The 15961-nt window shown below is 35.1% G+C and overlaps 1 protein-coding gene across 1 annotated transcript in view; it reads left to right on the forward strand.

Moving 5' to 3' along the window:
* DCDC1 (doublecortin domain containing 1) overlaps positions 1 to 15961 on the forward strand; it is a 314173-nt gene that overhangs the window by 160038 nt on the left and 138174 nt on the right. Inside the window, exons 11-12 of the mRNA XM_087951066.1 lie at positions 8242 to 8343; positions 11527 to 11693. Coding sequence (XP_087807192.1) covers positions 8242 to 8343; positions 11527 to 11693 — 269 coding nt within the window. The remainder of the gene's footprint in view (positions 1 to 8241; positions 8344 to 11526; positions 11694 to 15961) is intronic.

The raw sequence follows: 15961 nt of genomic DNA on the forward strand, positions 1-15961 counted from the left end.
CCTATTTAGAAACCAAGTTCTATTTCTTATTTTTATCTAGAATCAGCAAACAGTTCTGGTTATGGCATAGGTTAAGAGAACAGACAACCAGTTTTGCAGCTACAAGTGCTTTATCTGTATTCTTAGACCACAAGTAGTGATTTCATAAAACTTGAACAGGTTGTGCTTTGGATACCTCAGCCAAGTTTCTCTAAAATTTGGCACCAATGTAACTCAAGTATTCAGCAAGTCTCTTGCAAATTTGTCAAAGTAATCACCAGTTCACATATTAGAAGGTTCTGAAACACATGGTTAAATTAGTCATAATATAAATAAGCCTTCTCTGCTATCATAAGTATGATCATATTCTGTACTGTGCAGTCATATTTGCAGCATTTTTTCTGCTATTACAATTCTATCCATCAGCAATGTTTCAATGTCCATAATTCCACTAGGATGTTTATTTTTTAAAAAAAGTATGTTAAACAAATCTAGAAGACCAACAGTGATAGCCATGTAGCTTAACTCTTTTAAAGTTAATCACAAAACATATAATAAGGTTTTGTTCCAGACATTCTGATTTGCCTATTTTCTCCCAAGATTAACATAATTATGCTAATGTAATCTGGAGTTTGAATAGAGAATAAGGAATATACTTTTATATTAGAAGAAAACTTCCTTTTTGGATTAGAGTACAAAACTATTTAAAAACAGTACATTCATATTTGAATGAGAATTTAAACATATGTTTAAATGTTTATATTTATATGTTTAAATGTTTATAGACAACTGAATTTACTTTTCTACTTCCTTCCTTCAACACTACTGCATCTATATAAAATAAACAATTTCTAAAAATCATGATAAATATAAATAAAATTTAGTAGTTTGACAATTACTAGTGAAAATGATAGAAATACCAAAATATAAAAATGTAGTAATTGTAATAATTGCAATAATGTAAAGTAAATAAAACAACATAAGACAAAATATTAAATAAACAAATTAAACCAATTTAACATAAATTTAAAGATGGCAACAGCAATGCTAAGCCTAAGACTGATCCTCATTGAGGGATTTGATTGACTGATTGACAGAAATATTCAGAAATGTTATGAATAGCATCTGAAATAAACAAAGTTTATGTAATACAATTATGGACATAATTAGATTAGAAACCAATGAAGAAAACCATGGACTGTTCATGCCAGATATGAGGAAGCCCTGAACAAAATCTTTCTAGAGATTCCTTCATTTATTTCTTTGCTTGGATATCCCTGACAATCCTGTTCTTCTTGGCAAGATACTTGGGTCACATATTTTTCCTTTGATGCTCTTCTATCAGCTCACTTTCTTTTCTGCTATGCCTGCTGCTGATGGATGCTCCAGGCACTTGCATGTTCCTCTTCCTAAAATGTTATATAAGCCTGAGGACATTCTGCAGATATGGAGATATTAAGAAGGCTGAGAGCAGTCAAGTCAATGGTTTTGTATTAAGTCCCTCTGGTATTGTTACTTAATGAACTTAACAAAAAAGAGAAAACAGCAATTTTCCAAGTTATTTGTTCACTTTTGAATTTATAATCAAGAAGGAACTTGTTTATTGCTAAGTTATATGAAATTGCTCAGACTGTAGATGAGGATGATTAATTTATGTGCAGTTAAATATAAAACCTCTTTTGCATTGTGTATGTTTAGTCTGAGATCTTATATTTTAAGGGAATCCAGGATTTATATAAAAGAAAAGGCAAAGCATCAGTTCAGCTTAAGCACTATCATTCTTCTCTGTTTTTGTATTACTATGTCTATTTCCACTTCTCTGAACCTGAGTAGGAAATTGTTTTGGCAGTAATACAGGAAATAAGAAATTGTTAGTGTAAAACCTACTGTGAAGTTTAACTTAACAGAACTTTAACTGTTTAGTATGGTGGAAGAACTAATGCTGCCATTTGTCTCATCGCTATTTTTTTCCAGTTGGCAACTGCATTGGAAATATCTGTAGAGATATTCCATTGTATTTTTGTATTTTCAAATGGAGAATATGTTATAGCACTAATGTTCTTCTAATCAAATTTGTTATAGAAGTGTGAGACAGCAGATGCAAGACTTTAATGAGAGTGTGGTTCCAAAGTGTAAATGTTCTGTAATGCTAATCAGATTTTATTTATTTATTAAATCTGTACAAAGCCTAGGATAGAATAGAATAGAATTCTTTATTGGCCAAGTGTGATTGGACACACAAGGAATTTGTCTTGGTGCAAATGCTCTCAGTATACATAAAAGATGATACATTCGCCAAGAGTCAAGATTCATAAAGTGCAACACTTAATAATAGTCATAGGGTACAATAAGAAACAGTCAATATAAATCGTAAGTGTTGAGGTATTCCCCGTTAGGACAATATAGTGAGAGTGGTGATGAATAACATACAACGAGCACACAGATACACTGAATAGTAAAATGTAAGTTTTACTTCCTGTAAATGGGTAAACAAAGTCCAACAAACAGTCCAAATCATACGCAGTTAAAGCAGTTAGTATTCAAAATAATCAGTCCAGGGATAATACAAAAGCGAAGTCCTTTTCTTTACCAGTATCATAAACAAAGTTCAGTAAACGGAATTTGCGAATAGTTGCAAGACTCAGCAATTCAAGCAGAATGACGATCAGGTAAAAGGTAAAAGGAAAGCAAAGGAAATGCAAAAAAGAACAAACCAGGTTTCTGGCTCCATCTTATGGCCATTGGAGGAACCTCAGCCAATCACAATTACAACATTCTCTTAAAGATACAACAGTATTAAATGACTATCCTGGTTTATATATTGCCAACCGGTATTTTTTAAAAAAGCCCAAGCTGGGCCTCAGCTATAGGAGGGCCTTGCTGCTGCTTCTCTGTTGTTGTTGTTCTACAGATCTTACTCCTTTAGCTGGAAGTCTAGTAATGCCTAGCTTTGATGTGATTTCTCTTATCTGATTTATTCTAGTTTTATCCACTATTTTTATTATTTTATCATTTTTATTTACTCATGTTCTCTGCTCTGTCGGGAGGGCAGGATCCTTGGTATACTTGTGAGGAGCTCTGCCATTGTTTGAATTAGGACTCATTTCTTCTCGACTCCTGATTCCTTTTCCTCTGGATTTAGGACTTGTTTCACTTACTAGACTCTATGCTATATTACACAGCTTCTCCTCTATTGTGCTACTTAATATAATGAAGACAAAGAAAAGGAGCAGATCTCTCACTGACCTGGTTCCTCAACCTTCTCTGAAGCAATCCAAGCTTGAGGACTTTGTTTTAGCTTGGCCTCTCGGTTTGAAAGCTCCTGCTCCCTTTTGTCTGGCTGCTGCCGGTTGTCACGATCTTCCGATGGTTGAGGGCGTCGCCCCCGAGTTAAGAACAAAGGCTTATCTAAAACTAAGGCCCCCAACCAATCCTTAAATGAACCCACCCTTGCAGAACTTTTGGCTCAGCAATGTTTCTTGGTTGCAGAAACTACAGTGAGCATTCAGCTCCAGCTTGATAAAATATTAAGTACTTTAAACTACTTAGTTTCCTGGACTACCAGTGGATGCCCTAGGTTGAGTGCTCAGCAGCCTGATGCGGCGGCAGGGTTCTCCCTGCCAAGCCTCAGCAAAAGCACTGGCCAACGTAATCCTATCAGTTGTTCGAACTTTACATCTTTTGACGCAAACAGTCACCTGGTCTTACAGTCAAAACAGGTGGCCCTCATCATTAATCCCATTAATGGCAACCCCAATTAATGGGGTTCAACACAGCTGGCGAGGGGCCATATATTACAGTTATTGGGGCTAAAAGCTGATGATTTGAAGAAGGTTGAACTTTTACCCTCTCCTGAATACTGCACTAGAGTGCTACTCAGTTTTGACAACTCTAACACCCCAAAACTATTTTTCAGAAGAGGATCCCTGTTAAGATCCTTTGGCATTCTGCCAAGAAGAGTCTTCAAAGATATGTCGATTAAGCCACTCTTGAGTAATCGACAATTTGTGAGTGGCAGAAGATTTATTGCCTCCAAAAGATCTCCAGCAGCCATCATGTACTAATTATACACCTATTCCCGCAAAATCTCCACTTGGCGTCCTCTCAGATGGTAGCCTGACTGTTCCTCCTACAACCGGTCAAATTAACCCCCCGCAACGAGTAACATTTTACCAGGAAGCTTCCCTTGACTTGATCAGCTGGGAAGAAATGGCCTCAAAGGAAGCGACACCAGCCCAGGGCACCCAAGGTTCCTTAGTAAATAAGCCCCAGGTCAGTGCCTCTGGGATTCCATCTATTTATGACACTGACTTATGTCTGGAACCAGGAGGAGACACAGCTCTTCGACTCCTTTTGTGCGCTTCCACAACCAGAAAGGGCCCAAATCATAAAGCGTCTGGATGCAGTTAAATCCAAGCTCTGGAGTCTTTCACTACCTGATAAGGGTTCCCTTGGACTCCAGGGAATCTATACTGATTTACCAATGGAAGCTCCCTTGGCGCTTTCTCCAGAATGTCTAATTCGTAAATTTGAAGATCCAGGGCTACTTCAAACTCCGTCTGTTGATGCTGCTGAATACCTGCCAGCTAAGCAACCAATTAATGCCACAAGTACGAACTGGAGTGTGTTTAGAGCCTTACAGCCCTATGAACAAGGCTCGCCTCCCCTCCCTCCTTCCCTGTCTCTGCCTCCTAAGAGGATGACCCTGCCACTTAACAACAGGTGTATCTTTTCAGATCCGAAGGGCACTCTGGAAAAAATTAATCACACAGAATGACTATTAAATCTGGCAAAAAAAAAACCAAACACCTGCACACTTAAGTGCCTTTCGTGGAACATAGCAGGTTGGGGGAGAAGGTGTGGTACCACAGAATTCGCCAACTATATTCACTCATTTGATGTGATCCTGCTTCAGGAGACCTGGGCATGCGATAAGATATCCCTTACAGGGTTTATGGTCATTTCCTTGGCCGCCACCAGACAATCCATGACAGGAAGGCCTAAGGGTGGTCTAGCTTGCTTGGTCTCTACTTCTTTGAAAATGGAGACAGTGGAGCTGCCCCCCTGTGGCTCTTTAGCTATGGCGCTCCTTATTAAGAGAGGATGCAGCAAACTGTTTGTGTCCAACGTTTATCTTCCCCCGACGATGAGGCAAGCTGATACAAAGGCTCAATGGGGCGTGCTGGAGAATTACATTACTTGTATAGAAACTAAATTCCCAGCGCTGTACATCCTTATAGGGGGCGACTTTAATGCCAGATTGGGAGTCCAAGTTCCCCCATCGATTGAGGCACTCTACTTCCAAGAAACCCTCCAGGACATCTGATTTCAGCCAGACATTCTAAGGATGAATTAACAAATTTTGCTGGCATTCAGTTAGCCCTTTTAGCAGCCCAACACAATAAGATAATTCTTAATGGGAGTACCCTAGGTGATCTAGCTGGTGAGTTTACTTTTAGTTCCTCACGTGGGAGTAGTGTTATTGATTTTGTGCTGGTATCCCAGCTTCTTAGAATGGCAGTCTGTGCTTTTTATGTGGACTGCCTTACGGAGAGCGACCACTACCCCCTGGTTACAATCATTGGGATTTCCTCAAATATACACCTCCCTAGGGGTCCCCAGATATTAGATCCTTATGTGGCCTCATAAAGAAGGAGGATCAAATGGTCTTCTAATACTGAAAGAAAGTTTCACTCCTTTTTATCATCTCCGGAGTGTCTCAGCTTATACAATCAGGCCCTAACAAGTAGTGGCCCAGGGACAATCTCGGCCTTTGAATCACTAATTAATAGTGTTCAAAGGAAGCTAGGAGCAGTCCGTAGGCCGAGTGGTCCATATCATTCAAGAAATAATTCTTGGTTTGACAAAGAGTGTCTGATGTTTAGGAACCAGATTAATCGGGTTTACCTGCTCTATCGTAATCGAGGGGATAAATGCCCACCAAAGGACTACTATCGCTTGAAGCGGGAGTATAAAGGACTAATTGCTAAGAAAAAGAAAGCTAGAGAGAGAGAGAGAAGTGGGATCTACTTCTCCTCTCCATCCAGCAGAAGAACACTCGATTATTTTGGCAAATTGTTGCCAGCTCCTTGCCGGGTCATCAAGAACTCCTTCTCTGCTGTATTTCCAACAGAGATTGGGAAAACCATTTCTTGGCAATTTTCCAGGTGTCAACAAGTTCGACTGTGCTTGGGCCACAGCTGCCTCCTGCAGTTCCTGACTGGCAACCCATGACTCATGCTGAGATTACTGAGCTTATCTCCGAACTCAAGTCAGGCAAAGCCCCTGGCCCTGATGCTATACCCCCTGATCTGCTAAAATCCAATCCCGAGTGGTGGATCCCTCTCTTAGCAAGACTCTTCATGCATATCAATACCTCTGGCAGGATCCCTACCTCATGGAGCTTAGCAATTATTGTTTCAGTTTTTAAATGAGGAAATAGGAACAATCCAGCCGACTATCACCCCATAAGCCTGCTCTCCATCATTGGAAAATTGTATGCTAAATATCTCCAACGTAGACTCCTCATTTGGGCTGAGGTGTCCAATATTATTGGTGCTGAACAGATTGGGTTTAAAGCGGGCTGTGCCAAACTGGACCACTGCTTTGTCTTAGCGCACCTGGTCTATAAATATACTACCATACCAGGTGGCAAACTTTTTACTGCTTTTATCGATCTAAAGTCAGCGTTTGACTCAGTCCCTAGGCGACTGTTGTGGTCAAAACTGCTCAAAAGTTCTATCGATAGGCGTCTTCTGTTCCTAATTAGATCCTTGTACAACCAGACCTCTAGTCAGGTCAGGTGTGGTTTGCAGGGAGAACTTTCTAATCCTATCCCGATTAAGAACGGAGTAAGGCAGGGTTGTGTTCTGGCTCCTCTTTTGTTTAATTTATTCTTATCTGACTTGGCCTTTCACATTGGACGTATTGAGTCCCATACCCCAAAGCTGTCAACTAATTTCAGATAAATTAAAATATTGCAGGTTCAGAAAAGGACAGTAGTTTAAACAATCATATCATAAAGCAAGCATACCATTTCTTTGTACTGAACTGGCTTAACATGATGTGTGAACATGACCAAAAGCTAAATTGGTCCCCACTGAAATATGTACATTTTGTCATTCAGCGGAAGTAAATTGCTGACAGCACTTTTAATAATGTCTCCTTTGTACAGTATATATGAGCATTATTATACAAGGGATATAAAACAACAACATTCTAAGCGTTTACTACCATTTGATGGTTTTTCAGAATTTTGCAGCCTTGCCCTATTAAGTTTATTCTAAAATGACACCTGCAGTTTTAAACATTATTAAGATATTGCAGTATCAAGAACTCACTGTTTCTGCAAGGGTAAAGATAGTTCAACTGACCCTATTTCCCTCAATTGATTCCACTGTTCTATTTCTTTATCCATCCTTCTCTGGTACTTGGAAAATAGATGTTAGAATGACCATGTTGGCCAATTCAGTGGCAGCAAGGGACAGATGTACGTACTATGCAAGATATATATAAAATAAATAAGTTGATATATAAAATAATAGGTGATGTGTCTTTGGAGTTGTTAGAGCTAATAAATGAAAGAAATAGCGTCCAGGAGAGCCTTCCTGTAATGATACAACAAAACATTGCTATATTGTTAGACATGCATTTATAATATTTTAGATTTTATATTTTGTATTTTTATCTCGTGTTTTTTATTTAAATGTGATATAATTGTGCCATACGATAGATAATAATTGTTATAGTGTACATGTCAGTATTAAGATAAAAATTATTGTCAATATTTAATCAATAATCATATGGTTGTTACTACATGTATGGACTTGTGCCCAAAAGATGGCTTACAGATATTTAAACAAATACAACAAAAACAATTCTAGTACTATTTTTCTGTGAAGAATAAATTTAATAAATTACTGATGTAGTGAAAATTACTCACACTTATTGGTGACAATGTTAGAATCCTCAAATCTATGGTTCCAGAATTTAAGAAAAACATTTCTGTATCATACCAATATTGGAAATAATAATTCCTTTGAGGAAAAAACAAATACAAGCTATAAGCTAGTAACAACACAGCATGATTTTAAAAGTAGCCTCTTTATATACGGTGAGCATTTCATGTGCCATGTGGCTAATAAAATCTGTACAGAAAGACTGCTGAAGATATTATTTTTCATGGTAATTCTAAATAGTATGCCATGATTTTTAAATATTGAATATGTATTATTTTTATATGAAAACTGTTTCTCTAAAAAGGTATATGAAAATGGCAAAGATACTGGAGAAACACTTGTTCATCTCAGTAGAAAAGAAATGGAAAGCAATTATGGAGATCAGCCTGGTATCATACTGGAGAAGGTAGGATATTTATTTCTAACTATAAGCAATTTTTAATGTATGATTTATTTTATAGTATCCAACTGTATCCTTATAGTTATTCTTTGTACAAATATGTTATCTGATTCAAATTCTTATATTCTCTGCATTTGGTTATACCAGTTCACTAATATTAATTTAATAACTGACATTTGAGCTATACACAATATACTGCAAACATCTTGCCTCCATTGTGAGCAGATTGTACAGTTCTTTGTGGATAAAATCATTTGAATTTGTGTTGGGCTTAAGGCCATTTGGGGCAATGCCATCTCTGAGGTATCCAACCTACCATCTAATAACATCTGTCTGAGTCAGTTTCATTTCCTCTTGCTGAAAAAAATGTATCAAATTCTTGAATTTGTTCATCTCATATTTTACCTACTAGATTTCTTACCTGCTTGACTTACAATGTTACCAGTGACTTTTTAAGTCCATCTAGAGTGAACTTAAAATATATCTCTTTACCAAAATCTTTTTGGTTTAGAATTTTTAATGCTACTGGAGTTTTAATAGTTAGATTGACTTTTAAGTGCTTCTGTTTGGAGAGTATGTAAAGCCATAACATTGGACTGAATTGCATATATATTTTAAATAGCTACCTGAATTAATCTGCTATGTCTTATCATTATTCTTATTCTCAAGATGGTTCATTGCTTTGAAGGAATTTCCTCATTATAGTGATAGCTTGATCCTGTTTAGCTATCACAACATACATAAGATAAATATTTTTAATTTATTCATTGTATAATAGAATGCTATAGATTAATTTATATATAGAAACTTTAAATTCAAATGATTGCTTAGCTATTCACTGGGTGATCTTAAGAAATCAATTTATCTCAAATGCTTGCTGGGAAGATAACAGGTTGTTTTTTTTGCTTTTAAATGAGTAAGAATCCATTCTTGCAAGTAAAGCTGGTTGTACTGTGGGAATTTTCTCTATTCCCACCCCTTCACCTGTACTCTCCTCAAAATAAACTTAGTGGACATACATGGGGCTGCAGTTGGTGGAGGATTAACTCTACTTTGTTTCAACTGATAAAACTTGTTTCATTTGCAAGTGTTTTTATTGAATCACATAATAAATCAAGTCTATTATTGATATGCACAATTCAAGTTTTCACAGCATTTCACATTCATTACTCTGTGGTCAGATATACCCCTTTATGTCTTTTGGAAAAATGGTGGAGATAGATCTCTTCAGGGCACATTGGATAAGATATTCTTAATGGTAGCAGTAGGTTGGCTGTAGTAGTTTTTTAATTAACAGCGCTTAATGGTTTAACTGATTTTAACTTTATTTATAGAAAGCTACCTAAACATGTTAGAGGTTAACAAATTAATGTAAATACATACTTTGTTAAATAGTACATAGTTTAAAGGGATCAATCTGGAATCATAGTATTTAGTGTCTAGAATGATAGTAGAATAAAAAAATCATGATAATATTGTCTGCCAAATTTTCCTTTATTGATATGATACATGAAGTGTAAAGCAGGAGATTTATAATTAAACTAAGACATTGCCTGTCATTTTACATAAAAAATATAACCATAGTTAACGCTATCAACATATTTCCAAGAAATGAAATAGTACTAGATGGCAATTCATGTGTTTATTGTATTTATTATGTTTAAATATAGTATAATGTTCCTTCAAGAGAATCAAGGGAGCATAGAATATTGTTTTCTTCCAAATCCAGTGTTTTATCTACTATGGGATTTCACTAGGAATAGATTAGAGTATTATTCTTCTATCTAAACCAGCAGTGGAATGAATGCCTATATTAAAGGAGGTGTCATTAAGATTTTTATGCCAAATCAAAACACCAACCTCCTCTTCAAAGTAATCTGAAAATTAAATATAAAAGTTGTACTTTCATGGAAAAAAAACTGGTTTGTATTTTTACAAGTAGATATGTATGAACCTTTGTATTCTAACAAAATAAATAGTTTATTTTTAAAATTCACAGAAAAATCTAATACAACAGACAGAATTTGTAAAAATAATTCCTGAATCTTCAATTCCCACAATTCTGTAAGTTAGATTAAGCTAAAAAATAATGCCTCACCCAGAATTAGCCTATTAGCTTTCAGAATATGCTAATGGGAGTAATATCACTAATTTGTTTTGAATAGCGTATTTCCCTAACTGCTATGGACATCTCTGGTTACTGAAAGATTTCATTTTGCATTAATGCAGTTAAAACTACAGGAAATATTACTGCATTGCTTTTTGTCATGTTTATATTTCTGTAATACTGGGGTACCATCTCTGTTGTAAATACTGTCACAATAAGGTCATGGATATGAGGCCTTTGTGATATGCTCAGTTGCAGAAGGTGGCAAAGGAGAAGGGAAGATGAACTAATATGTTAGAGCCTGGTAAGCAGAGAAGGGTGACAAATAGGAGAAGAGAGTAGAACAAAGTGCCTCTGTTTAGAGCTATTATTGCAATGCCATGAAATGGCAAATTGACCACAGTATAGGCACTCTAGTAACATGACGGATCTCTATCAACAATTCTTTAAAAAGGAAATGAAATTTTGAACAGCTATACCAACTAAAATTAGAGCTGTAAACCACATCATAAATAAACCATTATGTTTTGATGTTCAATTGAATTATCTTCCTTAGTCCTATTTTCTTTGGGTCGCAGTACAGGATTTGAATAGTTTCTGTCATGTCTCAATAATATTTCCTTAAGAGTCCTGAAATTGTTAAATGAGTCCTGCTTTATTCTTGTTCATACATTGATCATCTAACGCCTGGCAGGAGAGTGCAGGAAAGCAGTCCTTGTCAAACCTCAACAAGCTCAGTTAAAAACACTAATAAAATGTAACTCCAAATGTGGACTGGGAAAACATAACCTTTATCCAGAGCTGTTACTGTTAGTAGATGCTAACTGTTCTGTAGAACTGTCACATCTGCTTTCAGTCTGTGTGCCAAAGAGGTCAGAGCTCAACCATAATCCTGTTGCACCCCCTGCTGGTTAAAAGCCTGTGCTCATTTTGTTACTTTACACTGAGATAAACATTGCAGGGATTTCACACTTCTTTTAACATTCTACAGGAATTTAATTATCGTTTGGACATTGCTGGTTACAGAATACAAACAATTTAATACAGATGTTTTCATTTTGTGTTTTATCTTCCATGGCTAGGTACGGCACATGATTCATCAGAGGCTACAGCTTTCAGCAGATTTCAAACCATCAGGCCTTAGTCATTTTCCTACGCATCTGTTCGATGAGACTGGGCAAGAAATTAAAAACCCTCTTTTACTGCAGAATGAGCAAAAAATTTGGGTTTCTTATGGCGAAGATTACAGGTAGGAGCATGGAGTTTAGCGTTATGACTGTCAGCAATGTTGGTGTTATCAAATTGCTATAAAAGGAAGTTGAATAGCTTCCAAAAAAAAATATCCTTTTATTTTATTGTAAATTCCAGTGAAATTTCAGAGGTCTTGTTTTAGGCAGTCTTTTTGAGGAATATGACATCTCTGTCTCTGACTTACTATCTTAATGCCTTGTCATCATTCTTGATGTCTGCCTGTCAGCACAGCAAGAGGGATTTTTTCATGTCTGAATAGTCACCTTAATGATAGCAGATGGAAACACCACAGGGGTCCAAGCCCATCACCCTGTCATTGTCACCGGCTGCCCTGACCTGTTTCCACTCCTCTGTTTTTTTTCCCTTTGGTCCCTTTTTAAAGGAGAAATGGGTGGTAATTGAAAAGGAACTTAAGCAAGATTTATGAAGCTGTAGACAACACAATTCCCTGTTATCGCTCTATGTTTTCAAAAATAAAGTCTTAACGTTTCAAGCACCAGTGAGAGAAGAATAAATTGGTAAAACTCGTAAAGTCTGAACGATTGAATCTAAAAATAGAAGAGAGCTAGGCTGTATAATAGTTTGTTTACAATACTTCAAGAAATGTGGTTATAGTCATGGAATCATTACTATTTCCTCAGATGATAATCCATGCATTTCAGAATTACTCTGATCCCAGCCTGGTTTGACTGAGATAAATTATTGAACAAAGTCTGCAGAGATATCAAGGAAACTTTCTTGTTTATCTTAGTGTTATGAGTGTATTCATAAAATACTTTTTTGGCTGTAAATATGGAAAACTTTTATAGTTCTTACATGATAGTCACCATGATTATATTTTTGTAAAAAAATGTTTAATCAATTTATACACAGATTCCTATCTTTTGGATATTGCTGGTTACAGAATACAATCTACGTTTCCTAATTTTATATACAGATTGCCATTATATATAGATTATATATAAATTGCCATTTAATATAAAACACCATCAGTATGCTTTCATTAAACTTTCTGTTTTGTTAGTGTTATAAATATTTTCATAAGATACTTTTTCAGCTGTAATTATGGGACATTTTTATAGTTCTTATATGATAGGTAAATTATTACTTTATATGTATGTAAAATTATGTAATCAATTTATATATAAATTCCCATATATTTTGCCATTTACTATAAAAATACATCTGTATGCTTTCATAAAAACTTAATTTTCTAGAAGTGTTTTTTTACACTTTTATTTGTAAATATTTTGTTTGTAAATAAAAACAATTTTACAGGCAGTTATAGAAATATTATGTTGCCTCATATAAGTGTTTTCTTTCATTTAAAAAAAAATCAATATGCAGTTCTCTACATATTTATTAAATTTTAAGTTCCATGATATTCAAGGAGTCTAGATGAGCACAGGTGATGGAATACAAACAATTTAGTACACAAGTGGAGTAGAATTATATTTATGACTAAAATGAAAATAAAATGCTATAATATATATAACATTTAAAATAAAATGTTAAATATCTAATAGTAGGTACATAAATATTCTACAGCTACTTCCCATTTTATCTTATTTCAGAACAGAAAGCCAATTAACTAAATACCTTAAAATGTAATCATTTTATAAATAAACATATCTCTCTGTAATATACGAACAAAATTTATCTTCTATAGAAACCAGGCTTGTTTTGCTTTCGATAATGGTCTTGTTATGGAACAAGACCGATGTTATGATTGGATTGCTCATAAAATGAGGGTAGTTCTCAAAGAATGTGTCTTACATAATTATTTTGAAAAGGGCTATCCTAAAAAAAGAAGCTGCCATTTATTCTCAAACTTAGTTATATAGTTATTGTAATGAATCATGAAGATGAAAGAGAAATGAAGTCTGGGCCACCAGAGTTGTCAGAATAAAAATTCTATGGTAAATTTATGAAAATTAAAAGTTTCTGATTTTCAGCCGATAGATTTTAATTGTTAACACTGATCTTTTGTGGTATTCATGAAATGGCCACCAATTGAAGAAATTAGTATTTGAAAAAATCAATATGAAATGCAGGCTATGTTTCTAAAATGCTGGTTTCTTCATTTCTAAAAAGTTTTCAGTTTAAAAACTGTATATAAGTAGTTATATACATCATCTTTGTGTTGACATAGATATTGTTTTTCCGTGGGATTATTTATTTCTTTTAAAGAATAGTGTACCTATTTAGCAATATTTTTTCCAAGCAAATAATTTTCTGAATGGCAATCCCTGCAGTTTAAATCATAGCATGTAGTGGACTTTATTCACTCAAATGAACTTGAAAGCACTTTCCTGAAGCTGCTTCATTATTTGACCTCAAATACAATATGTAACTATGATTGCTGTTCTATTAATAATTAATTACACAGGCATAAGAGAAAAAAAGATGTAGTTTCCCAAAAGAGTAAAAGTGCTGATCAATGCCGGAAGCATTCAAACTAATAAAAACACATTTAAGCTACATTCAAATAGAAATGGAAAGAAAAGAAATATAAGCTTTGAAAGAATCAAAGAGGAGATAATAAAAGCTTCTTGAGGTTTTTTTTTTTTACAATCAGTAATAATTTATGTTCATCACTGGAATGCATATGTATATATAAAAAATTGCTAATTGTATATGGCGTGCACCTTGTAATTTAATAAGAAAAACATCATAAATGTCCCTTGCACTAATTTATGGCTACAACAGCTTGCACTTCATATTTCCTTTTACTGTCAACCTGTGACATATTTCCAATATGTCTGTCTTTTCTTTCCCCCCATCCTTATCAACAAGTGAATGGCTTGGGACTTGCTCTGATGGTGGAGTACACATGAAGCTTGTGAAGAAAAATAGTCTTTTATGGCACTCTGCAGAAAGCATTTCAAAATAATTCTTCTGAAGGGTTTGGTTTTATTGAAACAACTTCCCTATTATTCCTTTCAAGTCATGATCTCTTTCCCCCCACAAATTCCTGGGTCATTGGTTGCTTCCAGACAGAGGGCTCCTAGTGCTACCAATCAAGCTACATTGTGCAGCTATTCTATTCCCCCCCCCCTCCTTAATAGATTTTCTTCTATACTAAGAAAAATGGAACCATTGGAGGGAAAAACCAGCAGATTTCAAATGGTAGATTGTCATCTGAATCATTTGTAAAATCTGTGAATGAGGCAGAATAATTGTACAATTAAGAGCATTATTTCATTTTGGTATAGATTGGCATGTCAAATTGCCACTATTATTTCACCATGTTCAAATATTTGAGATCAGCAGCAAGCAATGTGCTTCTGTACATTGAACAGCTACATTACCTGTCCCTAAGAAGTACTAATGTTTTAATATTTTTAATACTCATAACTTTAAGACCCATAATTTTGTTTAAAAAATGATTAAAGAAATGCTGTAAAGTAAAGCGATCAACTGCACCTGCAAGGAGATGAAATAAAGTCTTTTTAAAAAATAGAGATTTTAGGCAGATGGAAATGCCAGTAACAAAAATAATGGAAAGATGTGAGAAAAGATTCCATTGGAACTGATTGTCGGGTATTTTGAGGACAATTTGCATTTGGATGGGCTTAGGCAATGGCATTTGGCTTGTTAGAAATGTAAAATGTATAACAAACAAAGACTGCAAGTATGGCAGGATCGTGAATGAGTAATTTTGTTTATTTATTCAAAACCTGCAATTTTATCTCTGAATTTGCTTTCTAATGAAGCAGAAAACTATAGTTTCAAAGGAATAGTCATTGTTACACATTCTTCCCGCATAACAGAAATTGTAGAAATGGTATGTGTATTTTGTACTTGTATTCATACCTGAACATTCAATTATTCAAATACAGCTGTTCTGTAATTCTCTCCCATTTATCAGGTAACTTCTAGCTTATTGGAAATTTACTGTAAACCTGCAAACAGGATTTAGATGACAGTAAATCTATATTCAAAAATGACTTTCTTTTCTTCACCATGCTGGATTGCTTACGATCTGCTGAGAGTTGGGAGGCTTTCCAGATATGATTTTGAGTGGATGTAATGATTTCAGGAGGAGAATTGTACCATTCTGTTCGGCCAGCATAAACACCTTTTAGATATAATTGCAAATGTTTAGGGTTCCTAAATAGCCAGAAATTTATTGGCCTAGTCAGGATTTTGCCCTCCTAGCTATTGATTAGAATTGGTGATTGCAGAGCTGGAAGGTATAACATTCAATCCACTTTGCCATTAACATTAATATAAGCACTGGCAACATCTGTGACTAAAGACTAC

This window comes from Notechis scutatus, chromosome 1 (genome assembly GCF_049901735.1).
Source record: "Notechis scutatus isolate UNSWTSFEM ecotype Mainland chromosome 1, rNotScu1.2, whole genome shotgun sequence".
Classification (NCBI taxonomy): Eukaryota; Metazoa; Chordata; class Lepidosauria; order Squamata; family Elapidae; genus Notechis; species Notechis scutatus.